We start from the raw sequence: 27,345 nt of genomic DNA on the forward strand, positions 1-27,345 counted from the left end.
TTTTGGTAGAAAATCATAAGGTACGAGTGTTTAAGGAGCACACTTTGGGAAACGTGGTTCTACTAGCCTTACTAGGCAAATACACTTCTGATATGGGTAATTAATACATGTAAAGTACCAATTAGATTAATAATACCATGAGTCATTTTTTTCTTTTTCTGTCAACTATGATAGTTTAATATCATGCTTTCTTTTATTATCACTAAATAGATGGACATGTTGAATTATTTTACAATTTTATTTTATGGTTCTATGAGTTAAGCTGTATATAGCATATGGGTTGTATTACTCTTTAGTAAATTACATTCACTTGTGAACTAAACTTTGATTTCATTTTGACTTCGTACCATTGTCTAACTTTGCAAAAAAAAAAAACAAGGAATCAAGGTGCTTCATAAAAGGAGCATCTATTTTTTTAAAAAATATCCATTCTGATCTTGGTGTTTAGTGAACTTTTTTTCACCAAGCTAAAGCAAAAACAAACAAAACCCCCAAATACCAGACATAGAAATAGAGACCTCTCTTTTCCTCAGGCTAGATTCCTGTTAGATTCCAAAGCAAATTGTGCTGGAACTCAGAATTTTCCTGGCGGCTCTGCATTTCCTTGCTATGATTGTATTTCTTACATGATTTGAAGCAAGCACTGTGGTTGTACATTTCTTGAGTGCCTTATCAGAATTATCCTTTCAAAAAGCTCAAGAAAGACAAGCAAAAAGATCCCCCAGAGAATGTCTAAGCAAGAGTGCTCCGTCTGAATATCCTCAGAGACAAATTGCTACCATGCAGTTTTACCTGGCATGCAAGCACAGAAAACATGCGCCTTCTAGTCCATTTGCTTTTTCTCCCTGATACATTTAGAAAGAAGTGCTTAGGCTGAGAGCCATACAATAAAAACATATAATAAGTCCGAGTCTTTTCTTTATATGCTGTGATTTGATAATCATATTGATAAAAACATTTGTAAAGGCCTTTATTGGAAATCATGATGCCAATCCATTTTGAAATCTTCCAATTTTCATTTTTACTATTATACCTAATTATTTATCTATAACCTAGAGCATTCCAGAAAAAGTGGCCCTTTTAAAGCTAGTGGGGAAAAGGCCACACTGCTTTTCTTAAAGTAACTTCCAAGTATTTTTACTCTGAGAGAGAAAAGTTTCCAAATTGAAGAAGTACATAGCTCCCAGAAAGCACACTGAAAACTATGTAGAATAATTTTTTTTATCAGGCTGGAGGACCGTGCCAGGCTCCAAACAAGTGGTTATTCTGTTGTGACATCTGCCGACCAATGCTTCCATTGTTCTCTGGAATTTAATTCATTTTAAATTACTCCATCCAAATGATAAAACATGAGATGTGCTATAATCCAGGGGTAAAATACTATGATTGTTTTTAATGTGACCACAACTGTTTGCTGGGAGGAAATAGAGCCTGTTCTAATTAAGCCCTGATTATTGTCTTCTGAAAAATAGTTAGTTCCAGAAATGTGAGTAAAATCCTGTTAAATGGCAGGACTGGGATAAACACTCTTGATCACTCTGGTATGACGTTAAGGTTGGGAGAGCCATATGCAAAGACTTCCTACAAAGTAGAGCAACAGCCTTTGGAAGAAAAACTATTTTTGGAACTAAAAGTAGCTTGAGATACTGGTTTACTATAAGGTATAGTTTAATATGTGTATCAATATAGTCAACACATTGTTTTACTGTTCAAACACTACTGTGCAAATGCCTCCAAATCCAAAATATTCTATCTGCCTAAGAAATGTTGTCAAAGTTCCTAAATGGAAACACTACCATATGGAAGCATTAATGATCAGGCACTGAAAAAAACAAAACAATAAAACAAAACACCACCACCAAGATGAATCTCAGAAGAAAACACACATATACGCATATAAGAATTCATATCTCTTGTATGCCAAATATTTAATTTAAACCTTTGAAATAAGTTCAGATGAAATAAAAATCAAAGTTTTAAAAAATGTGAAGGATTAACTTAATCTTAATTGTCAAATATTCTCCATTGCCCCAAACATACAGTATTTTTTTAATCTATGTGAAAGTAGGTCTTCAAACTGCTTAAACGATATGATATGATACATAAACCGGTTTTCAAATGATAAAGCCAGTCATCTTGCAATCTTAAGAAATTAGGTAGATTATATGACACATTACACACACATACACACACACACACACACACACGTGCACGCCAATGACAAAAAACAATTTAGCCTCTCCTAAAATAAGTACATGAAGACCCTTAAGTGCTGCCAGGAAGGAATGCTGTGTCACCCCTCCCTACAATCCAAGTAGTTTCCTTTAATCCAATAGCAAATCTGGGCATATTTGAGAGGGGTGATTCTGACAGCTACATTGAAATCCTGTGGGGAGCCATTCATGTCCACCCACTGGTGTCCTGAAAAGATGCCAATAATTTTTCGCTCCCATTTCTGCTGCTGTCTCTTCCACATCCTCACATAGACCCCTGACCCGCTGGCCCCTGGCTGGGCATCACATTGCTGGTAGAGCAGGTCATAGGTCTCATCTTTGACATCGCAGAAGCGATACACCAAATTACCTGGTCGGTCATTGTCGTAACCAGAGAAGTGGATTCTGCCCCCTGGTAGCTGCTTAGCTGGAGGGCTCACCCCAATCTTCATAAATTTTCTCTTGTGGGGCTTTTTGAGTTCCAGGAGGGCATAGTCATAATCCATGCCAATGTCATTGGCATTGCCCTTGATCCAGCCCTTGGGCACATGGGTGCGTTTCACCCGGATCCACTGAAATTTCATCTTCTCAGGCATGGCTGAAGTGGAGTCGTTGGCCCCTCGACCACCGTCTTTAAACTTGGGCTTCAGGAAGCCCACTCGAAGCTTCTGGGTTCCTTTCACATAGGTTTTTCCATCATGTATGCAGTGGGCAGCTGTGAGGACATGCTTCTCCGCCACCAGGGTGCCGGTGCAGCCTGTGGATAACTTCACTGAGGTTGAGAAAGGGTAGTTCAGCAGGAAGTCCTTCCCAAAAATGCTGAATCTGCTGTCATAGCCATAAATCTGCCGCTTCCTCCGAGACTTTCCTGAAGACCCTGAGTCTCGGTGCTGGGCCCCACCTCCACTACTGCTGAGGATGTAGATGCCCACCTGCGTCTCCGTGCGGCTGCCATTGGCATAGAGCGTTTCATAAGACAGATACTGCTTGGCCTCTTCGTAAGTGGGAAGTGGAGTTCCCTTACGACATTGGGGTCCACATGAAGAGGATACTTCTAATTTGGCTTCCGCTCCAAAGTCTGGCTTGGCTAAATTGAGGGTAGACTGGGGCAAGACGACAGGGAGGCGGTACGCAGGCCAAGTGGGTTTCCAGGGGGCACTGTAAGGGCTCACTTGCCCAACAGCACAGAGCAGAAGGAGGAAGAGAAGGAAGAGGAGCCCTGGAATCCCCGCCATGCTGAGCACTGTTCTGCAGAAACAAAGACAAGCAGGTCAGGAGGGCAAGGGCTGAACGTTCATTTGCTGCAGACAGCAAAGCCCAGCAGCAGGCCTGTCATTGTTTCTAAGTCTGTGAACCCTCCTCAGGAATCAGGGTGTGGAGAGGAATCCTTAGATAACGTCTCACTTACAATGCAAGGGCTTGACCTTGGGAACGTTCCTGTGGCTGGGTGCCTGAAGTGAAATGGGGTGTTCCTTCCCTTCTATGTTTAAGATGCCCCAAACGGTGGCAGACTGTAGAGCAGCATGCACACAGTCATTAGTCCCCTGGCCAGTCGACTGACCAGCCCCAATTTCCATGTAATTCTGAGCCCTCTTTGTGCTTGATTCGAAACCTCCTCTTCTATCTTCCTGATGCCCCTGCCTTTCCTTCCTTCTTCTCTCTCATTATCATTGTAACATGTACTTGGAAAATTTTCAGGGCAACTTGCTCATTCAGAGGATCAATTTAAATTACATGGCTTACTGGGTGACTGAGACATCAAAGAAAGGCAGCTCCAAGGTGTCACAATTACCACCACTCCTACGGTTTTTAAATGATGGTGCATTTGAGAAAGGTATGAGACTTTTTTTGTTTTTTGCTTTGAATTTACAACAACCTTTACTATTATAGAGTTCCAGAGTGGCTAGGCCTCTCTAATAAAATATTTCTCATTCCTTGGATTATGTTGTACACTACCAGGATCTTTGTCAATATCTAAAGCTTTAGTATTGTATCAGTATAACATTATGACTGTTACCATTGGTTACTTTTTCAGTTGTTTGTATTTGCATTCCCTGCTAAATGCCTTAAATTTGGGCCTATTTTAGCACTCAACAAACATTTGTTAAATGGATGCTTGTATTAATGGAAAAGTGAATGAATGGTGCATGCTGACTGCTAATGGCATGGATGATGTGGTAGCTCAGAGAAAGGGCTTGAGGCCAGTTGTGGGGAGTAAGAACAGGAGAGGCCTTGCTGGGGAAGTGATACTTGAGAAATTATATGCCACAGCCTCACTCCAACCACTCAATATAGAGGACCAAATGTATTATTTGGCAAATGCACCCATCGTTTAGAAGCAATAGGAGTCCCAGTAAGGGTGACACTGTGGAGCTGTCCCGCTTTGATGCTTTGGTCATTCAGTCAGCTGTGTAACTTAAATGTACCCTCTAAATGAACAAATTGCCCTAGAAACTTTCCAGACATCACCTGATGCTTCAGATGGGTGCTGAATTTGAAAAGAAGTCTGATAATATAAGACAGAAGGAAATACCCAGGGAAGGGGAACAAGAGTCTGTGCAAGGGCACAGCAATATGCAACTGTGTGAGTCATTTTGGGAATCACACTTAGCTCAGCAAGGGTGGAGCACAGGAAGTGGTGGAAGCAGCAGGCAAGAGCTGGATTCTGAAGGGCTTGGTGTATAAATGAAGGAGTTTGGATATTATACTCCAAGGTATGTTCAAATGTCCAGATCAATCATCCCACAAGAAAAACAACAATGAAGAAGACTGAAAGTACTTTCATAAACGTTTAAGCATCAGTTGGCTCTCAGGGGCTCTGACTTTTTTGGTTCAATAGAAGCTGACTCAGCAGGTAGGGTAATTCATTCACAATCAAGCATCCACAAACAAGGACAAGGAAGGAATAGGTCTCAAGAGGCACTTGGAACACAGCAGGAGTCAGGAAGAAACTGTTTTGTTATTCTCATCCTTTTCCTCTTTGAGAGTACATATCTACTGGCAACTTTGGGTGCCTTTTGCTTTCTTTTGCATGAAACTGGAAAACCCCAATGATCTGATGTAGTGTAGCTGAGCATGCCCATCCTCATTCCCAATATCCACACTCTGCATTTCTAAACTGTATGTGTGTTCCACCCACCTCTGGGATCTTTTTGCTTGACTCTTCCTCTTGGCTTCCACTTCTGTCAGGGAGAATAGGGATAGGAAAAGAAATAAGGTCCTGGAAAAGCCAGTTCCTTGGGACTCCCTGATGCCTTGAAACTCTACTTGTCTCCATCTTTCCAAATAGGAAGGGTCCCAGCTCCCTTTTGTAGGAAGGAAATACATTTATTTCTTTAAATTCTCGAAATCATGAGGTGCTTGCATATGTGCATGCACGTGTTTGCATGTGCTTGTCGGGAGTACTGCCAAGACTAAAGGTTCTAAGTGGACTAGGAAGGGGATACCAGTGCTAGCAGAGTCCTACTCTCCAATGGAGAACTTGGCAGTAGGATGGGTGTGGTGATGACAACCCATTAGGAGATCTGTGGGGCATGGTTCTGCATGATTACTCCCACCTACTGGCCAAGGACTCAGCCCTTGGGCTTATTTAGGACTCCAGCAGCCTTTTCTCTATGTAAGTTACTGTCTAGGTGACTAAATGCCCCACTTACACCAGAATCCCTGCCAAGTGTGACACAGACTAGGAGGAGTCATGTATCTCCCACATGGCTGTATCTTGGGCCCCAGGGTACCATCCTCTCCTCCCTTTGAGTAATGTGGAGAATGTTAGTGTGGCTTACATTGAGCAGCAGACATGGTAAGCCAAGTTTTACTTCAGCTTATCTTAAAGAAAGAAAACACAGAATGCAGAGGTCCAAGCTGCCAAGTGTTCATTTTTAAAATATGATTCTGGGGGGAGAGAGAGTAGGAGATGAAGTAGTATTATACTATATATTATTATCAGCTACAGAGAATATTTTCAATGTGTGTGAAGAACATGGCAGTTACAATATCTTCTTTCATCAGCCACAGTCTCACTCCCACCTCTCAATATACAGGACCAAATGTATTCTTTGGCAAAATGATGAATGATTATGTCTTAATAACCTTTGAGATCAGTTATGAATCACAGAATCCTGTTAGAGAATGCTAAAGAGTCTACTATATGATAGAATATTACTAATTCAGAGTTCTTACAACTTAAATTCTGTTCATTTAGCCAGGAGTGAAGGAGAATCCAGCCATCTATAAGAAAAAAGACAAAATAAAACAAACTGCTAACCCAACAGGACAGGGTGAAGCTTTAACTTTGAAGAATAAACTTTACAGAGACTTAAAAAGTTATAATTTCTATTAGTTTGCAACTCTGCTTCCAAGTTCTCTATATTATTAAACCCTATTTACTAACTTGTGTGATAAGACTTTGTTCTGACAGCATAATATATCTTGCTTAAAGCTTCTATGTAACCCTAAGAGTTATAAAATTGCATTAAAAAACTCTTTAATTCAGATTTAGAAACGAATGCAGACTTTCAGGAACGAATGCCCATCAAATTATTTCAAACTGATTATGCTTAGGTATTTTTTTAAATATCTAATCAGAAATTAGAAGATACAGCTGTAGGTTCTCAAGCCCTTAAATAGGTTTAAACTGATATCTATATTAAAACTACAAGCTTCTTAAGTTGTTTACTCCTTTACCAAATGTATATTTAGGGTGGTTCAGAAACTCTTCTGAATAGCAACCTCAACCAGATGATCTCTTTGGCTGGTCTTTTCAGCTCTGGTCTTTACAAGTCCAGGATTCCCTAATTTTATAATTTTCCAGTATTACAGAAGTCCAGGTCAGGGATGATGCTGACTACAGTGTCTGTGCTGTCATTTACTTCTCATGAGCATTGATTCATGGAATTATGGAGGCTGGAGGAAGAGGGGGGGGGAAAGAAAAAGGAAAATGTATCACACTAATCTCTCACCTATCTGGCAGACAAGAGTTCCTTGATCAGTCTGCAAGAGGGCCATGTTTGGAGAATGATTTAACTTCTATAGCAAACAAATGCTGGGAGGGAAAACCTAATCCTTAGGTCATACATTCTCTGTTGTACAAATTGTGACTCCAGCAGAGGGCAGCTTTCAAGAACTGAGTGGAGGGATGGCTGGGTGTGCATGTTCTTAGGACAGGCCCCAAAGAAAAGCCTGAGGGGAAACAACCCTTCTGTCCATTAATGGTCTTTCCCAAGGCATTCGCAGTCTGTCCCAACTCATCCTCATTAATGACACAACCAATGACGCACAACTGTGATGCTTTAAAATTAGGTTGGTGGCTTCACATTAACTTCTCAACTCACATGATAATGGAGTAATTTCTCAGGAGACAAATAATTATTGTTCCCATTTTTATAAACCCGGGGTAAGCCTGTGCTATACTTGTTTATTTAAACATAAACACTCATCTAAGGTATACACAGATGTAACGAAAACATTAATAATCTCACAGCTGGAAAAGTAACTCATGAGTTACATAATTTTAAATTCTCTCTCACCTTCATAAATAAATCACCTTATCCTTGTGGAGCTGCCTGGAAGACTCACCCCTTAAAAAAGGAATGAAGGTTTTCAAATTTTATCCTCATTTTACCTAAGTCTGGATGAAGAAAATTTAGGTCTACAATGTTTAGGAATAAGCTTTTGCTGCATAAAGATTCCTCATATACATAAATTATCTGTTAAGATTTCCAACTATTTCCATGTATCATTTCACCTAACTGGAAGGGGAAGAATGGAAAATAAAGGTAAGAAAATATTTTTTCACCATGCTTAGTAATACATAAACTGTATTCCTTTTTTGGCTTTGGGTATCTGATTCATAAATGGGTTACACATTCCACCCTCCATCACTCAACATGAGCCACTGTCTGAAAATATTTACACTTTTTGAGGATGCTGCCACCACATAGGCCCTCGGTGGCAGGACTTTGCAGATTAACAGATATGCAAACAACAATCTCTTTGGAGACTGGCTACAGTGACTACTATCTCTTTCTCAGCACCTTAGCCTTGAAAACTGCAACAACACAGGTCTCCTCACCAGGGCCACTGACTGAGAGAATGATTTAACTCCTGCAGCAAAAAGTGCTGGGAGGGAAAACCTCATCCTTAGGCCATATATTCTCTATTGTACACATTGTGAATTCCTGCAGCCACTATAAACAGTAATGACAGAAACGGCAAAAAAGTTTGCAAAGATACAGGTTTTGGACACCATTTGGAAAGATGACCAAGGAGGGTCTTCCATGGAATCAGTGGTCAGGGCTACGGAACTTTGAAACCATGCTAATCCTAAAGCAAACGCCTAAAAATGAACTAAGCTCTGTGAATACTCTGCAGTCAGGCTTGTTTTTATTTTCCTGAGTCACAGAACCTGTTAAGGCAAAACAGACCTAATCACATAATAGTTTAAGAATTATAGTCTTGTACAGGAAACTGCAGGGCACTTACAAGTCCAGCAACCCTAAACACAATCTTGTGGTCAAATGAACTTTAGCTTCTTCTCTATCAGATTTTAGGTAAACTGAGTTGAGCCTGGGACAACCTGGCAGCAGAACAAGAACAGAGTGCATAAAACTGTCGATGTTGAGAACATGAGAAACAAATTCCCTGGAGTCTGTGGGAGTCATGCATGAATAATGCCTGGTGGATGAAATCCTAAGGGATCTAAGAGAAGAGATATGTGGGAGAACCTGAGACTATTAACCACTGCAGACTGGGGACAAAAATGTTTTGACACATCACATTAATGGACACTTATGCTACAACCAGAAAATGCATCCATATTCACCATCCACCTGAATAAGTCATCAGTGTTACAAAAATAAGATCCACATTAGGTACCTTGGAAAAAGGCTTACTTCCCAGTTCAAGCACAGGAAAGTACAAGTTACCTCTTGACTTTATTTAACTAGGAAAACTGCAAGTGAAACAACCTTTTCATACGCAGATGGTGTGCACATGATCATAAACACTTTCACAAATAAATACAGTGGCTTCTGGGGGCATTTTCTTCTTCTTTTTTCTTTTTTTTTTTGAGACGGAGTTTCGCTCTTGTTACCCAGGCTGGAGTGCAATGGCGCGATCTCAGCTCACCGCAACCTCCGCCTCCTGGATTCAGGCAATTCTCCTGCCTCAGCCTCCCGAGTAGCTGGGACTACAGGCACGCGCCACCATGCTCAGCTAATTTTTTGTATTTGTAGTAGAGACGGGGTTTCACCATGCTGACCAGGATGGTCTCGATCTCTTGACCTCGTGATCCACCCGCCTCGGCCTCCCAAAGTGCTGGGATTACAGGCTTGAGCCACCGCGCCCGGCCCCCTGGGGGCATTTTCTAAGTACCTTCTCCCCACTTCGCCTCCATTCCACTCCTCACAGACTTCATGGAAGACACGGTTCTAAACCTGTTGCAAATGCTCTCATGCCCAAGTAGGATCTTGAAACAATGTGTAATAAATATCCTGATACTACTTTGACATAGGGCTTCTGGTCACAGATGACTTCATCTATAAATTCAATTCTTTCTCACATGGCCATGTGAAGAGGATTCTGGAATTGGCCTATCTGTTCCTAAGGAGGGCACAGGGAGCCCTCAAGTTTAGTTTCAGGAGCTGAGAGAAGCAAGCCCTACACTGAACCACCGAGAGTTTGCACCAGCCACGGCCGTTTCTGAATTCTTATTGGTGTCGCTCAGTGCGCAGTAAAACAAACAGAATTTTTATCAGCTGCTTTTTCTGAGGTGGTGAAAAGCAAACCTAATTTGTATTCTGGAGGGGGGTGATGGTGTTCCTTCATTTGAACAAGTCTTCTGCCGCTCCTTTTAAAACTTTAAAACTTTTATTTATAAGTTAACTTGTCGTGAATGCCTACAGGCAGAACTATTTGCTTCCAACAACTATTGTTTAGACTGTAGTGTCTACAGTTAGCACCCCTGGAACGCACGGGCATCCACTAAGACTACAGAGAAAAGATTCTATTTCCCAGCCTGTATTTGCTGCACTTTTCTTGCTTGCTTAGGTGTGTTCACAATCACGTGCCCAGGGTTAAAAATTAATGTTCAGAACTTGATGGAATCGGGTATGTGCAAAACTCAAGGAAAAGAAGTAGTGGTGGTGGCGGGTGTGGGCTGCGCGGGGGTGTAGCCATCGCCCCTGCCGAAGGACAGCTTGCCCAGAGCCGGCTCTCTCTCTTCACTTCCCAACCAACATCCTGCACCCAAGACAGCAGTCTCAAAACCTTCTTTCCGCATCCGTTTCATGGGTGACACTGCATGAATCCAAATGCCCTGCATCCCCCGAGTCTCCCCAGAGCTCCCTCGGGCCCCCAGTCCTGGCCCTGGAACCCCGACGGCGGCCCGGGCCAGGTCTCCTGCGCCTCTAGCAGCCCGCAGTTACCCCACCCCGCGCACACCGGCCCTTTGTCCCGCTCCTCCCGGCGCCTCGCCTCTCCCGCGCTCAGACGGTCGCCCCAGTCGGTGCCCGCACTCACCCGCACCGAGCAGCCCGCCCGGGCCGCGGCTGGCTGCGCCGCTCAGACAGGTGTGGGCGCCGGGAGGGCGCGCGCGGCTCCCATGCCTGCCCCGCCGCACCGCCGAGTGCGAGCGAGCCGCGAGCGGCGCAGGCAGCTGGCGGGTCCGCCCCCTGCGCCACACGAGGCCCGCCCGCCCCGCCTCTTGCCTCGGGGAAGCCGCGCGGCCGCCGCCCGCCCCACCGCACACAGCCCGCGCCCCCTCCCGTCGCCGCCCGCCTGCGGACGGAGCAGGGGAGGGCAGCCCAGAGAGCCTGAGGCCGAGCAGCCCCGCGCAGGTGGGCCCCGGTGGCGCGGCAGCACTCGCTAGTCTAGGCCTTTCGGCGCCGGGCAGCGCAGGCTCAGGAGGACTATCCTGCCGGGGACGCGGGCGGCGTCGCCTCTTGAACAGCGCGCATCCCGCGGCCTCCTGAGCGAGCCAACGGCCTTCGCGCGCTGCCAGCTCGCAAAAAGACCAGGTCCCCCCAAAAGGCGACCCATTTCCCAACAGCCTAAAACTAGGGATGCGGGCCACACCTGGTGCATGGGGAGCCCTGGGCAAATCTGAAGCATTGGCTCAGAACCTGTGCGCTCCCCACTCCCACGTATACTTTGAGTGCCTTAAGATGTGACCCAACTCCTAGTTTCTCTGGTGTCCCCAAACAACAGAAACCTGTGTTCCCGTGGCAGGGCTACCAATGCTTTGCATTCCCTTACAGTACCCAGTGCGCTGCATGGGGCCCAAAACACCGCAGGGGCTTGACAACTTCTGAGCGGCAGGTTGGCTGGCGAGCCCACTGGCCTCAGTTCTTCATCGGGGCACCAGCTGGTGGAGCCACCTGCTCGCCCAGTGGGCCTGCTTCCCTGAGTCACTCCAGTGGTCCGTTATCTTGGTGGTGGTGCTTGGGGGCCAGGACGGGGGATGTGTGGGGATTCCTTTCCTAAACAGGCTGGAGACCTTGCGGTTTAAGGTTCTAGTGTTAGAGCCTTCTTATTGTCTCCCAAATACATTCGTATTTAATATAGATTACCATGTATTGAGAGTTTTCTGTGAACTAGTTTTACATATAGGCCATGTGGTGGAGAAGGTGCAGTTATTACACTAATTTTATAAGGAACAGGAGGTTTGGAGAGGTTTAATGACTTGCCCAAAGTCACACACCTACTGAATGGTAGGACAAGTTTTTGCACTGAGGCCACACTTTCTATCAAGCTACTTAGCTTTCCTTTCTCCTATCAAAGCCTGCTGTCAGAAAGGGAGGGTTTAAAGTACTATTTCACACCGAAGTGTTAATGACATGTTTAATGCGTTGGTGTTTGCAATTACTTTTAAATGAGAAAGCACTGAACACATTATTATGCGGTCTGTTCTTTTCTTTTGGAGACGGTCTACCTCTGTAGCTCTTTCTGGAGTGCAGTAGCAGGATCATAGCTTGCTGCAGGCTTGCATCCTCCCTTGTCAGCAAGGGTTACAGGCGTGAACCACTGCTCCTGGCCTGGCGTTTCTTAAATATAAGGGAAACTGATATTTTCTACCATTTTAAGGGCAAATTTTTCTTAGACCTTTTCAGTCTTGGCTTACATTGTTTTCTTTTAAAATGTTGCATTCACACACACACACACACACACAGAGAGAGAGAGAGAGAGAGAGAGAGAGAGAGAGAGAGAGAGAGATATCTAGACCAGGCTCAGTAGCTCACACCTGTAATCCTAGCACTTTGGAAAGCCAAAATGGGCAGACTCCTTGAGCTCAGGAGTTTGAGACCTGGGCAACATGGTAAAAACCCATCTCTATAAAAAATACAAAAAAAAACAAAAACAAAAACCTAGCCAGTTGTGGTGGCACACGCCTGTGGTCTCAGCTATTTGGGAGGCTGAGGTGGGAGGATGGCTTAAGCTCAGGAGGTGGAGGTTGCAGTGAGCTATGATCACCACTGCACTCCAACCTGGGTAACAGAGGAGGACCCTGTCTCCAAACACACACACACACACACCCATACATAAACTATGTTACAGCTTTTGAACAACTTGCAAATAAAACCAAAACAGACTTATACAAATTTTCTTCCAGAATAATAAAATTGAATTTAGTAACATTTCCTGGACTACTACCAGTGTCGTATGTACTGACGGCTGAGGAGTGGCTTTGACTTCTCTGTGGCTCTACCACTCTCATGATGCATGAGGTGCCCTATGCAGACTTCATTATCTCACTTCTTTCCTTCGTTGCATCTACCACATCTCCTTTGCACACACCATATGTCATTGCAATGTGTCATCTGTGCAATGTCATTGCAATGGCTTTCTATTGACTCTAATACATTATTTAGGTATTAACTCTGTGCTGTTTCTTTCTTATTAGCATAGCAAGTGAAGTGGTAACTTGCTGCCAAAGACTAGTACACACAGGTGCTGCAATCAAGAGGCAGTACTTGGTATGAGATGGTCATCCCAGTGATCCAGAATGTGTTTAGATTTATCTTTTGTTATAAAAATTTTTAATTAAATTGAAGATTTCTAATGATCTGTAGCTCCCAATTGAAGAAACACCATTAAAAGGTAAGTATCTTAATAGAGGAACTGGTGGTGGAGCTGGAAGGAGGGGAAGAAGGGAGAGATTTATCAATCATGCTTAAGTTGTATTAGATTTACTTCAATCCAGCAAATATATATTGGGCAGCTATTACCTGGAAAACATTGCACTAGGCACAAAATTAAAGAGATGGCTATAGGAGGACCATACAGCAACATAATTAAGAGTGGCCAGTGGCATCTGACTATAGGGTACCAACCCAATCCAGGGTCTGACACTTACTAGTTGTGTGGCTTTTTGCTGAACCTTTCTGTACCTCAGATTCCTCCTCTGAGGAAAACTAGGACTATCTCACAGAGTTCTTCTAAGAATTGAATGAATATACATAGTGTGCTTAGGGACAATGTCTTACATGGAACAAGCCCTTAGTGAATATTAGCTATTGTTATATTTATCATGTGTAGCTCTGCTTCAGAGCACAGTCCTCCAGTGCCACCTCAACCAGCTTTGACATTCATTGCTCATTTTTTCCTAGTAGTTGCAATGTTTCAAGGTAGAGTAATGGAGAACAAGATAATTATTCCCATTATTCAGAGAGAAAAACTGAGGCACAGAAGGGTCCAAGAGCACAATGGTCCTTTAGCTGGTCTCAGGGAGTACTGCTCACTATCTAAAGAGCTAATAGGGAGGACTCTAACTGCAGATGTCCCAGGGGGCTCAGGGCTTCAACATGCACCACCGCTTTTGCTGTTCCCTGGAGCTTCCAAGAGTAAAATTGAGAGGCTACTACCTGGCTGTTAGATTGTCATCATGATTGCCATAAGGACAACGATAGATCTGTATTTTGACCTCTGAGACAAATGGCTGATGTAAACAGCAGATGTCTTCAGGCTAAGCCTAGAGGTTTGCTTTTCTTTTTGCACTTGTCCCATTTTCCTCCCCCGGGGAAAAAAACAAACAAACTTAAACCTGAAATCCTCACTGCTTCTTAAGAACTCAGTTCAACTCAACTCTGTAATTGTAATTCCCAAATACTTTTTAAATGCATAGCAATCTACTTGTCAAAAATTCATTCAGGGCAAAGCCCACACATTTTCTGATCATTCACTCTGTATAAGGTTATTTGGGCTGTGGGGTAGAGAAAGCAAATATCCTTTACCTCAAGGATTTTATGCAACAGACATAAACAAAATCAAATATAGGAGAAAGCAAGATAAAGGCTCATACAGGCATGAGTTAGAGAGCATGGAAGAGGGAATAGTTAATTTCCACTCTGGTAGATGCTGACAGGCTTGAAGCATAAAGATCTGGAAATTATCTTGCTGTGTTTACAAACCTACTTTGTAACAGACAAATAGGCAAATATCCTCTGTATAGATGAGAAAATCAATGCAAAAATTAAGGGAGCAGAACTATGACTAAATTGTAATTGTAGCTATGCTTAATGAATGTATACTATATGCCAGGTACTGTGGAATGTATTTTATTATGTGTAATCTTTAAGACAAATAGAGAAGCTATGATTTTCTTTATTCTGCAGATGAGGATTCTGAGGTTCAAAGTTTTAAAACAGTGCCATACAACAGTACTAAGGATCATGGCTGTAACCTCTCCCCAGTCTGCCCCATTCCTTTGCTGGATTCCGTTGTGTTATATTGCTTCCCAGACTTGCCTTTTTCCATGCTGACAATACAGAGGTTGCATCAGTTTCTGATGTCACTCTAGCTCTGAGTATCCTATTGATTCTGTATTGCTTTTGTTCCAGTTATGCAATAACTCACTAATGACCTGTTAAATGACCTCAAATCAGGAAACAAGATGGGACTGAATGGTACTTGCAAGCTCAGGGTGGCAGGAAGGTGTCCCAGCACCAACTCTAAACTCAACAACTCAACTCAATTTTAGTGCTTATTTTTCATGAGACCAAGATCCATTTGTAGCTTCAACAATTTAAGTCAGTTTGAAAGTTATCAAAAAGGATTATTTCTAAGGAGATAAATGGGCGTATTTTGAAATCATTTCCATATGGTTTCATATTTCTTTGATGATAATAACGAAGTGTTATGTGGATCTTGTCGTTTACTCAGATAGTGGGGGTTTTCGGCTCTGTGTAGTGAGTGAAAAGAGAATTGGAATGATAGTCAACACAAGGTGGAGCATTCTAAATGTGTCTTAACCATAGAGGTGCTGTGTGACCTTGGGTAAATCACCACACTCATTGGCCTTGATTTTTCGTCTCTCATTAGAGAGCCTAGATAACCTGCTGTTAAAGTCTTTGAACTTATGACATAGTAATCCTTGTGGGAAGATAATCCACATCATTTTTACATTCTTGGGCACCCATGTTGCCTACCATGGATCCCAGAGTAGCGAAGGATGTAAAATTCTGTGGTCAGACTGACTTGGAATCAACTTGGAATTCATTTATTTGTTGGCTGAATGTGGGCAAGCTACATGACCTTCTAGGCCTCACTTTTCTCATATGTACAGTGGGACTGATGTAGGGTTGTAAAGATTGAGTGAGATAATCAGTAAAAAACCCATAGCACTGAGCTCAGCACAAAGTAAATTCTAACTGGCATTATGTATTATTATTATCATTACTATCACTGCTACTACTATTACTACTGTGAGTGCTCAGTAAATGTTATAGAAAATTGCTGAATGAATAAATAAATGAATAAATCAAACTGTTATATTATCAATGCTAACAAATTTAATCCCGACTTTATAAGAAAAATTTATCCCAGGACTCCTGTTTGACACTCCCAAATCTTGTTGTCTTCAGTCTGGTCTACAGGCAAGAGAGTTTTAATATTGAATTTAAGAAGAATTATAGACTCAAATGAGAGCCATGGTTGTATTTTTTGTCTCCTCCTCCAATCTCCTCTATGGCACCATCAGTTCATTCATTTAACAATTATCTATTGAACCATGATTATTATAAAGTTTATATATTTATCAGTGTTTTAAGGGAAAAACCACATTTTTTCTTATAAATGTTGGATTTAAATTTTTTTGCGGTTAAAAAAAAACCCATAGTAAAATTTCTGTAATAAAAAACAAATCTAACAAGATAAACCACTCAAAAATCTCGACAGCACTTAATACAAGAAAACAAATACATTTGTATTACATTCAAAACTTTCTAAAAATTTCTATTTTTGTTAAGTATAGATTACCCATTTTAAGTCTTTGGAAACATAGGTGGTCAGGCACTCTGAGTGTAAATATGTGAAGGTGTAATATATAAAAGCTCAACATATAAAATCGTTGTAGGGTTAAATTGTCGTATTGGTACATATGGTAGAAAAAGACGCTGCACAGTGAGGAGAAGCTTTAATCCTACTTAGAAATGGTGATCTAAAATTATCATAAAGAAAAATAGACTTGAGTACTTGCAATTTCCTGTATACTCTGGGCACTACTGTAAACTGAAACATTAGAAACATTTTGGAATAACTATGTATTTCTCATTTTCTCTGGTCAAATTTGAAAAGTCTCCAGTGACCAGCATGGGGCTTCTCTGATATACTCTAACTTGCATACTGGATCTTATCATCAAGAACAAAAGAGAAAATGAAGATTTTATATTGGAAAATGTTCTCTGAAATCTTTATAACTTTAAAAATATTTTATGGAAAATTCTTTTGTTTTCAATTTATGTTTATATTTATCCAAAAATGTTGGGTTCTCTCTTTACTCTTTTATAAGGAGTAAGCTTCCATGTGGCTCAATGTGGGGTCTGGATATTTGAATTTGGGTCTTTTATGAGGTTTCTCCTTTTCTTTTTAGAAGATTCTATTCATCCTTTAAGCTCAAATATCAGCTGTTCTCTGAAGGCTTCCAAACCCTTCAGGGCTAGATTTGTAAGTTTAATTTATGTTTTTCAGAGAGTTGTATTAAATTGTATCTCATGTTGCAATTATATGTATTTACATGTTGAAACTCAAACAGTCCAGAGCTTCTTATGAGTAGGAAATCTGTCTTGTTTTTCTTTATAGTCTTTATAGTTTTCTGCTATAGTCTAGCAGAGAATGTAGCTCCTTGTAAAGGCTTAAAGTTAACTTAATCAATGATTAAATAAATTAATAAATAAAATTCAAATTCTAAGAAAAAAATTCTAATGAATAAAATAAAACAGTTAAAAATATTAGATCGGAAATAATTTGGTGTGCCAGCCACTAGGAACAGGACACAGTGTACACGAAATTTTACCACTGGGGCTCCCACACTCTCCAGAATATAAATATGAACATCCATTCAAGGTCTGTTTACCATCGTTTCCTTACAGGTCATGTTAGATAACAAGTTCAATTTCCACGTGGCCTGCTAATTACATTTCACTACTCATACTATGGCTACATGGTAGTACTTTAGGTGCCATTTGTCCATGATTTGTGACATTCAGCTGGCTTTCTGAAGAACACTTTGCAGTATGCTCTGAATTTGACAGGGTGTTCTGAGTTGCTCTACCAGGGAGTCCCGCAGGATTACAGAATGCCATTGGACAATATGTGTTTCCCAGACTCTATTCCCTTCCACATATCTCGAAGATGTCAATAAACTGCCTGTAAAAAAAGGTAGTTAAATATGCATATTATCATTTCAAATACTCTGAGAAGTCTTGCATAAAGAAATCTAGTTAAGCTCCTTTATCTCAAAGGTGCCCAATCTTATTTGACCAGAGAATTTTGTTTTCAATACAGAAGTAATATTTCATAGTATAGTAGCCTCCCAAAGAACACAATTTGAGCTCAAAAGCTCAAGACCGGCTTGGGCAACATGGTGAAACCCCATCTCTATAAAAAATACAAAAATTAGCTAAGCCTAGTGGCATGTGCTTATAGTCCCAGCTACTTGGGTGCGGGGAGGGGTTGAGCCTGGGAGATCAAGGTTGCAGTGAGCTGGGACTGCACCACTGCTCTTCAGCCTGGGTGACAAAGTAAGACCTTGTCTTAAAAAAAAAAATGGAGTTAGAGAAATATCATCCATAAATTTTCTCCACTTCTACAATTCAACCATTTCTGTTCCCAAGATGTGGTCGGTGCTTTTTTTGCCTCGCTGTCTTTGTTTGTATTTGAAACTCTTTCTTTCATATCCATTCATTTACATCCTACCATTTTTCAAAACCCTAACACAATGTCACATCTACAAAGTACTTTTTTTTTGCTTTTGATTTCCCGTAACACTTTCTACAACTTTCTCGTGGCTCTTGTAATTTTATTTGTTTTATTTTGAGTTTATGTTTCTCTCCCCTACTGTTGAATACTATGAGTTTGCATCTCTGGCCTGCACCTCTTTTGGCTGGGGGTATTTTTCAGGGTCTTGGCAAAAGCACAATTCACCCTAGATTAGTTCAAATGAAGATACTTCAATGAAGTGGCTACTTATGGAGGTAAAGACAGGACAAAGGGAACAAACAAGCCAGAGAGGCATCCAGGGTCTAGCAACAGTGGGAAGCCATCACTCCTCCAGGCAGGAGGCAGAAAGGAGGAAATACTGTCCCAGAACCCAGCAAGCACAAGCACCTTGGAGGGAAGCTGGCTTGCAATTGCAGAGTAGTCCACGGAGAGTTGCAGGTCCTGCAAGAAATGGCTCTCCAAAGACAGAGGGAGTAGAAAGAAGCACCCTGACCACTTCTCTTCCTACTTTGATCTCCTGATGCCTACCAAAGTCAGCTCACAAGGGAGTCCGGCTTGTGCAATCTGTATGGACCAGACTTCTGGGCACAGTGCAGAGTAGTGAAGGGTGGAGAACTCATGGAAGGGAGGCAGACAGAAAATAACCAGCACACTGGGAAAGTCTGCATACACCAAAACAGGGGTAGTGACCAGTACCTCCTCACATGTCTGTAAGGAGATTATAGGAATTACATTATAAAATGCATCCAAATATTAACATATTGCACAGAGCCTGATTCTCAAATTATTTTAGCTACTCATTATAACGATGCTATGAATAGCTACTGGTATAAAAGCTGATTGAGGGAGATGTCATGCATTGCTCATTTTACAGCTCTTATGCATGCAGCACAGGCCCCAGGAGGAGCAGGGCCATGAATGGGTGCCATCAGGTATACCATGGGGAGCCATTTTGAACAGAGGTCACAAGGAGGCTAGTTTGGCTGTTTTGACTGTAATCTGCAGTCAATCTGACCTTGAAAACAAAAAGTAATGAGCTGACTTATTTTTAACTTTCAGCAGATTGTTCTGGCACTTCTTCCCTACAGCCTGGGCCTCTATGTTTGTTTCCCTTTGTCTCTTTGTGGAGGTGAGGGCTGCTGAAAACAAGTGAGCTTGTGAAGAGCACCACACAGCCATCACTGGAAATGGCAGCAATTTGTCACATTGGAAAGCCAGCTAGAGGTAGTTGGCCCAGAGGTTCAGTGGGAGGATTTATACCTATAGAAGCAAATTGCTTCCTCTTCTTTCAGAAGAGTAACCTGTTTTCTTTTCAAACACAGGATCACCTGGCTCCTTCTGCCCTCAGCACACAGATTAGGGAAACCACAAGAATAATCATCCGTGTTCTTTTCACTTCAAAGCCCTGCAGAATGCCATAAGGGCTGATTCTCCCACTTGACCCAAGAAAGGCCCTTCCAGGGCTGTGCTGGTTTAAGAAAGCCCTTTTCTGGGAGCTAAGGGAGTGAGGTGGGACTTACCACATGAAGGCAAATCTGTGTCAGACAGGGAGGTCACACGGGTACCCTCCACTGCAGCTCTGTGTCTGTGCTCCTGGAGGAAGGGTGAGTTTGCAGGGTGACAGCTCTGTGGAACCTGTCACACTGACAGAGGCAATGAAGGTCACGCTGGGACAAGATTCCAGTACTGACACCAGCAGCTGCAGGTAGGGACTTCTCAAGGAGGGGTGACTTTTTTATCCAGGTTTCCGGCAGACTAAAATTAGTGGGAAGAAGTTAGACCCTAGATCCTGTGGGATCTGTAAGTAGTTGCTCATATTATCGTCCCTGCCCCTAGGAAATCAAGGCATAAACTCAAACTGTTAATAAGTGGCTCTGATGTCCCTATTCCCACAAGCCTCACATGCTCTTAATGGGCCAATCTTGAGTCCACTGGCTTTTCCTGGAGCACACAGATATTTGTTATCTTTACTCAAGGCTGGCAGAGCTGCTATTTGGGTAATTGTGTGCAGTTAGGATGAGGACAGACTCTCCAGACAAGAAGTGGGTCCACTCCATCAAACAGCAGGGTGACAGGTAATACAATTGTTTGAGGATTATACTGCCAATAAAATGGGCTCTTGCCAGCAATGTGACACTCCAAGATGATATGACAATTTTCCTTTTAATATAAAAATGAAAAATTCACTTGGCTGCAATCCAGGAAGAACCAGGAAGTCTAAACTACTTAAATAATCATGACCTCACAGTTGTATAAATAGCATATTAGAAAATGAGGTTATTCAAGCTATTTGCTCTTTCTAGATAAGAGGTGGCAATCTCTCTCCTTCTCTTTCTCAGTGCAGTAAAATTGAACTCTTAAATCCTTAAAAACCTTCCTGCAGGAAAAATTTTCCTGCAGGAAAATTAAAAACAAATAAATGAGAAGCCTTTGATTTGTTAGCATAGCTTTGAAGGGTTGATTGCTGACTTCAAGGCAAATTCCAGTCTTGGTAGCAGTCCCCCAACCCCAACTACAATCTGTAATTTTATTATCAGCTCTTTCATCCTCTGCCCAACCCCGCCCAGTGATCTCCAAGCTTCAGGGAAATGAAGTTCACTCAGAGGTTGGGTATTCTTGATTTAAGCATGATGGCTATTAACCTTTGCGTTTATTCTGATCCTTACCTGACAAGAGAAGAAAGGATGAGTTAGCTAATAAAATGGTTTTGTGTAGTTATAGTTTTAAATAGTATAGGTTGGTGCAAAAGTTACTGCAGTTTTTGCATTTTTAAAATTCATTTGTATATTGGAATACATTCTTAAATGTAATCTTATGTATCATTTTAATGCACATTGCTCACTTCATTTTTCTTTTTTGCTGACTGACTACTTGCTGTTATTTTATATTTACTTTAGACTATAAAAATGATGTGAGACAAACAGCAAAATTGAGCAATTTTCTTATTCAAGTTCAAAATGGGTCGTAAAGCAGCAGAGACAATTTGCAACATCAACAACACATTTGGCTCAAAAACTGCTAACGAAGGTACAGTGTTGTGGTGGTTCAAGAAGTTTTGCAAAGGAGAGGAGAGCCTTGAAGATGAGGAGCATAGTGGCGGGCCATTGGAAGTTGACAACAACCAGTTGAGAGCAATTATTGAAGCTGAACCTCTTACAATGACAGGAGAAGTTGCTGAAGAACTCAAAATCTACTGTTCTGTGGTTGTTTGGCATTTGAAACAAATTGGAAAGGTGGAAAACATCTCATTAAGTATCCACTCATGTGTGCCTCATGAGCTGAGCAAAAAAAAAAAAAGTCATTTTGAAGCATCATGTCTTATTCTATGCAGCAATGAACCATTTCTTGACCAGATTGTGACATGCAACAAAAGTGGATATCATATGACAATCGGGGACCACCAGCTCAGTGGTTGGAACTAGAAGCAGCTTCAAAGCACTTCCCAAAGCCAAACTTGCACCATAAAAAGGTCATGGTCACTATTTGGTGGTCTGCTGCCTGTCTGTTCCACTACAGCTTTCTGAATTCCGGCAAAACCATTATATTTGAGAAGTAAGCTCCACAAATTGATGAGATATGCCAAAAACTGAAACACCTGCAGCCGCACTGGTCAACAGAAAGGGCTCAGTTCTCCTCCACAACAACGCCTGACTGCACGTTGCACAACCAATGCTTCAAAAATTGAACAAAACGGGCTACAATTGCCTCATCCGTGATATTCACCTGACCTCTCACCAACCGACTACAGCTTCTTCAAGCATCTGGACAACATTTTGCAGGGAAAATGCTTCCTCAACCAGCAGGATTTAGAAAATGCTTTCCAAGAGTTCGTTGAATCCTGAAGCATGGATTTTTACACTACAGGAATAAACAAACTTCTTACTTCTTGAATCATGTTAATAGAAGCAATGTTGGCAAAAATGTGTTGATTGTAATGGTTCCTATTTTGATTAATAAAGGTGTGTTTGAGCTTAGTTATAATGATTTAAAATTCACAGTCCCAAACCGCAAATACTTTTGCACCAGATTACTTTTGCACTTTTAAAAAAAGTACTTATGACATTGCTATAGTTGGAGTCCATCTTAATATTAATGATCCTTTATAATTGATTATGTGCCAGATACTTTCCATTCCTTATTGCATTTGACCAGATAACCATGAGCAGTAGTAACTTGAATCCCTCTTTTAACTGGCAAGAACCTGAGGCTCCAAACAGTTTAGTAACATTCTCTGTTCAGAGTGTTGGAGAGAAGATGAAAATCCAGGACTCACTATCCCAAATTCTTATATCATTAAGTTTCCCATGTTTTTTCTGTTAAGAAACTTTTAGATGCAAGTAATGGAAAAACCTCAATTCACTCTAGCTTAAACAATAATAAGGAAATGAATAACCACACATATCAAGGTCAGGGTGGCTGCAGGTGAGGGGCACTCAAGGGTCCCTCTCTGCTTCTCTTTTTGCCCCCTCTTCTGTATTGGCTCAGCCCTCAGGCTTGTGACAAGGTGGAGGAAGAAATAAGCAAACATCATATATAATTACATACAGGATACAATCAAATGGGGGCTGTTCTTATGTCTCTTAGGAGCAACAAATTTATACCACTCCCCAGACCTGTCCTCTTATTGCAATGACTGGAAGTCAATAGTCATAATATGTTCTTTGCTAAACCTGTTACTGACAAGGGAATGAAGTTACCTTAGTTAGCTTAAGGCAGGTAGAGTGGAATAATCAGAAGAGCTCTGGACTGGGGCTCAGAGATCTGGGGTTTTAGTCCTAGTTCTGTCATCTACTTAGTTACTGAAACTTGCTAATTGGTTAGCCTCTCTTAGACCTTACCTTTTCCTTATTGGCAAAACAAGGCCAACAATTCCCGCCATACTGATCTCCCCAGGTTGTGAAACAGGAATGAAGTCATGTCTGTAGAAACATTTTGTGAAGCATTACACACTACTTAAATGCATATTATTGCTTCTATTAATATGATTCAAAGAGAACTGTTGATCATGAGACACTTTTTAAATTAAACTCATCTGTAGTACTAAATCTCATCAAGATGATAGTTTAGAATTTGTATGAGTTTTGCCAAAGATTTATCTAAATTTTACTTTATGCTGGAAAATTTATAGCATAAAATGGGGGGAAGTATGAAATTTAGTTCTTAAAAAAGCCAATTTTCAAGCACTGGATGAACTTCAACAGAAAGTCTTTAGATAAATTAGGTTAGCTCAATAAAATTGGTTATTTATAAGTTATTTAAAAGTAGTCATTAAGAAGCAAGTTTCCTAAGAAGCTATTATACAGCTTTCCTCATCCCTTCATTTATACCAACTCAATAAAGATGTAGGAAATATTACCATGGGAGGAGGGGTGGGTTACCCAAAAAAAGTAAATCTGAAATAGACCCTGCTGAAAGGACAGTGGCTGTCCAGTAGTTAAAAATTCTAGAGATCAGACTAGATAAGGTATATCTACAAGTAGCTATAATAAAATGTAGGAAGAGAAGAGGAAGTAATAGCTCAGTAATGAAGGGGCAAAGGGCTGTAACCGCTCAGAGGGTGGAGACAAAATTTTCAGGTATGGTGTTCGGGAAGGCTTCATGGATAAGGTGTCACCTGAGTTAGAAGCTGAAAGATGTGGATATGGAAATAACAAGCTCACCTGCTCCTGTATATTAAACTTGCTTCCAAAATTTGAATACCCAACTGCAAAGCATAATCCTTGAATATAAATTACATTGAGAAATACAGTAGGCCGGGCACGGTGGCTCACACCTGTAATCCAAGCGCTTTGGAGAGAAATACAGCAGAAAATAAAAGTTGGAAAGGTAGAGATTGCAGGTAGAATATAGAGGGGCTGGAATATCAGACTCAAGAATTTGAACTTTATTTGGTAGGCAATGGAAGTCAGCGAAAGCTTTTGGGCAGTGTGCCTTCATTATGTCTGCACTTTATGAGGATTAATTGGGCAGCTTGTGGAAAGGTAGGTGCGTGGGGAGAAAGTGAAGTCTGAGGGACAAACTAAGAGTTTGCACATTCAAGCAAGACTTCATGAGAACCCAAACTAGATTATGGACATTGAGATGGAGATGACATAATGGATATGTGATATTCTGGAAGGAGAAACTTTAGGTCTTGGTAATTGATATAAAAATGAGGTGGGGAAATGAGGAAGTCAGGGAACTTTCATGAGGAAGTGATAAAAAAGTCACCCAAAGTTGCCTAAATAAAGAAGTAAATTTGGCTGGGTGCAGTGGCTCATGCCTGCAATCCCAGCACTTCGGGAGGCCAAGGCAGGCGGATCTTCTGAGGTCACGAGTTCAACACTAGCATAGCCAATATGTTGAAACCCCATCTCTACTAAAAATAAAAAATTAGCATAGCATGGTGGTGCACATCTGTAATCCCAGCTACTAGGGGAGGCAGGAGCAGGAGAATTGCTTGAACCTGGGAGGTGGAGGTTGCAGTGAGCTGAGATTGTGCCATTGCACTCCAGCCTGGATGACAGAGGGAGACTCCATCTTAAGAAAAAAAAAGTAAATTTACCTATTAACGTAACTGAAATATTCCAAAAATAGGTCTAGCCTCGGAACTGCTGGACTGCAGGGCTCAAGAAATGTCATCAGGATTTGGGCTCTCTAATGCTCAGTTTTTCTTCTGTGCTGGTTTTACTTTAAGGTAATCCCCAGAAACTATTAACTTATATTTTCCAAGAATTAATCCAGCAGAAAAAAGTTTATTTTCCCTATCAGTTCCAATAACTATCCTGAACCTGATTTTTATTGGCCAGGCAGGGTCACCTGCACATTCCTGACATAATCCCTCTGGCTATGAAAGATCATTGCTGATTGGCTTGGACTCATATCTGGTCCTCAGTTTCTTATTCTTATTTTAATAATTTGCCCATGAAGATGGCCTAAGTATAGGCCACTATAAAACGCTGCCGTATGACCAAGATCAGATATCATTCTGATGAATTCTTCCTAACCAAAGACATGATTCAGAACAGTGACAGCCTCTTTTCATTCCATTTCATCAACTGTAATATTTTTAAAGGCAAGTGTCTTATGGGCCTGGCACATGGCTAACCTTATAAAATGAATAAAATCAAAACTATTTCTAGGGCAATATTCAAATTGGACCATAGAAACCTATATAAATGCTAAAAATATTTCAAGTCTGGGAAGGGGGTATAGATTATCTGAGGGATGACAAAGGAGTAACTATTAACCTGAGACTTGAAGGAGCTTTACATCAGAACAATCCAGGCAGGGCATGGTGGTGCACACCTGTAGTCCCAGCTACTCAGGAGGCTGAGGTGGGAGAATTATTTGTGCCCAGGAGTTCACAGCCTGTGCAGCATAGTGAGACCCCATTTCTACAAAATAAATCAAATGTCTTAAAAAGAACAATCTAGGCAAGGCACTAAATGCCAATCAGATGTTAACAAATCATTTGGATTTCATTTGAAAGAAGGTAATGGCTTGAAAAATAACATGCACCATCTGCCTGATCTGAGTCTTCTCTTTATACAGCACTTGTGATATCTAAAAAGTATACTTAAATTAAAAGTTTACAAAGTGTTTTTGTGTATGAGGAAAGCTTATCCCTTCCAGAGAATACTATGAAAACTCCTCTGATAAAGAAAAGAATCATTCATTCTGAGAAGTGAATCTCTTGCCCCGGATCTGATGGGTGCACATCCCCATTTTCACATACTGGATTTGCTTTAAAGCCAGATACTCACACCTGAGCTGCATGAAGGGAAAATGTCGAATCTCATTATAAGACTTTTACATTTAAGCTCTGTTTTATTAAAAAGAAAATGTCTACTTGAAAAAGTGTTTGACTTATGCCTGCAATCTCAGCACTTTGAGAGGCCAAAGTGGGCAGATCACTTGAGGTTGTGAGTCTGAGACCAGCCTGGCTCACATGGTGACATCCCATCTCTACTAAAAATACAAAAATTAGCTGGGTGTGGTAGCACACGTCTGTAATCCCAGCTACTTGGGAGGCTAAAGCAGGAGAATCACTTGAACCTGCAAGACTGAGATTGCAGTGAGTCGAGATTGTGCCACTGCATTCCAGCCTGGGTGACAGAGAGAGACTCAAACTCAAAATAATAATTTTAAAAAAGTGTTAAAAGCACAAATGCAGCTTGACTCAAGTTGATACCAAAATCCACACTGCTGTGTGCATAGTTTTAAATATATGGCAGAGCCACTCCTTCAGTTTTCCAGAATGACTATCATCCTGCTGATGCAAACTGCTGTAACACATAATTCAGAATGAAATCAAACGTTTGAAAATTAGAAAAGAATCTGGGTGGAACACTTGATTTTTGATGCTGCAAAAGCAGACGGCTGTACTGGTCCAGCCAGAGCTGGTTGTCTCAATACAATACAATCAACAGGTCTTGTAATCAACAGTTCTCTGGAGGCTGCAGCCTTGCTGTAATATGTCAGCTGGATTTGTGAAGCCCAGGAAGCCTCTTGACCCTCATTAGACTCATAAAAATCATCCTGAAAAAACACAGATGTTAACAACACTGATAGAAGATCCAGGTTCGAAGGGAATCACTTTTTTCTCAATTATGCAACTTCCTAACTGGGCACTGGGAAGGTGGGGATGGGTGGAGGGAAAGGATGACAGTTTTAGAGAGCTGTATTTCTTTCATTTATCTGAGTGCCCCAACAAAGATATAAAAAGGAGAGACCAGGGAAGAGAGTTTGCATTTGGTGATCTGCACCTACCATAGTGCCTGACACATTCATGCTCAATAACATTTTGTTGAATAAATAAATGAATGCATGATTGAACAAATCAATAGTGGGATGTGAAAAGTTCTCCCTCTGTTAGGTTTCTGGGCATGAACTATACTTGAATTCTCCACAGGACTACCGGATGCAGACTGCCTTTTTT

At 41.4% G+C, this 27,345-nt stretch overlaps 1 protein-coding gene and 1 pseudogene across 6 annotated transcripts; one reads left to right on the plus strand and one right to left on the minus strand.

Moving 5' to 3' along the window:
- Positions 1-1,900: 1,900 nt before the first annotated feature.
- PRSS23 (serine protease 23) lies at positions 1,901-20,070 on the minus strand. Of its 6 annotated transcripts, XM_078339992.1 has the most exons (4): positions 10,731-10,840; positions 6,393-6,440; positions 5,353-5,395; positions 1,901-3,461 (listed from the first exon to the last, which is right to left on the minus strand). In XM_078339992.1, exon 4 carries the CDS (start codon positions 3,446-3,448, stop codon positions 2,294-2,296), a length of 1,155 nt encoding a protein of 384 aa, XP_078196118.1. In that variant the 5' UTR covers positions 3,449-3,461; positions 5,353-5,395; positions 6,393-6,440; positions 10,731-10,840; the 3' UTR covers positions 1,901-2,293. The 6 variants fall into 6 exon arrangements, with proteins under 6 accessions (XP_078196118.1, XP_078196117.1, XP_054097822.1 ...); XM_078339991.1 differs by lacking the exon at positions 6,393-6,440; XM_054241847.2 differs by lacking the exon at positions 5,353-5,395.
- LOC128929117 (histone-lysine N-methyltransferase SETMAR-like) lies at positions 19,949-22,379 on the plus strand (annotated as a pseudogene).
- Positions 22,380-27,345: the final 4,966 nt, after the last annotated feature.

Source organism: Callithrix jacchus, chromosome 10 (genome assembly GCF_049354715.1).
Source record: "Callithrix jacchus isolate 240 chromosome 10, calJac240_pri, whole genome shotgun sequence".
NCBI classification, from domain to species: Eukaryota; Metazoa; Chordata; class Mammalia; order Primates; family Cebidae; genus Callithrix; species Callithrix jacchus.

Excerpts from the sequence above, each read along its gene's own strand:
- PRSS23 (XM_035265298.3), bottom strand. The coding sequence starts at position 3,448 with ATGGCGGGGATTCCAGGGCTCCTCTTCCTTCTCTTCCTCCTTCTGCTC.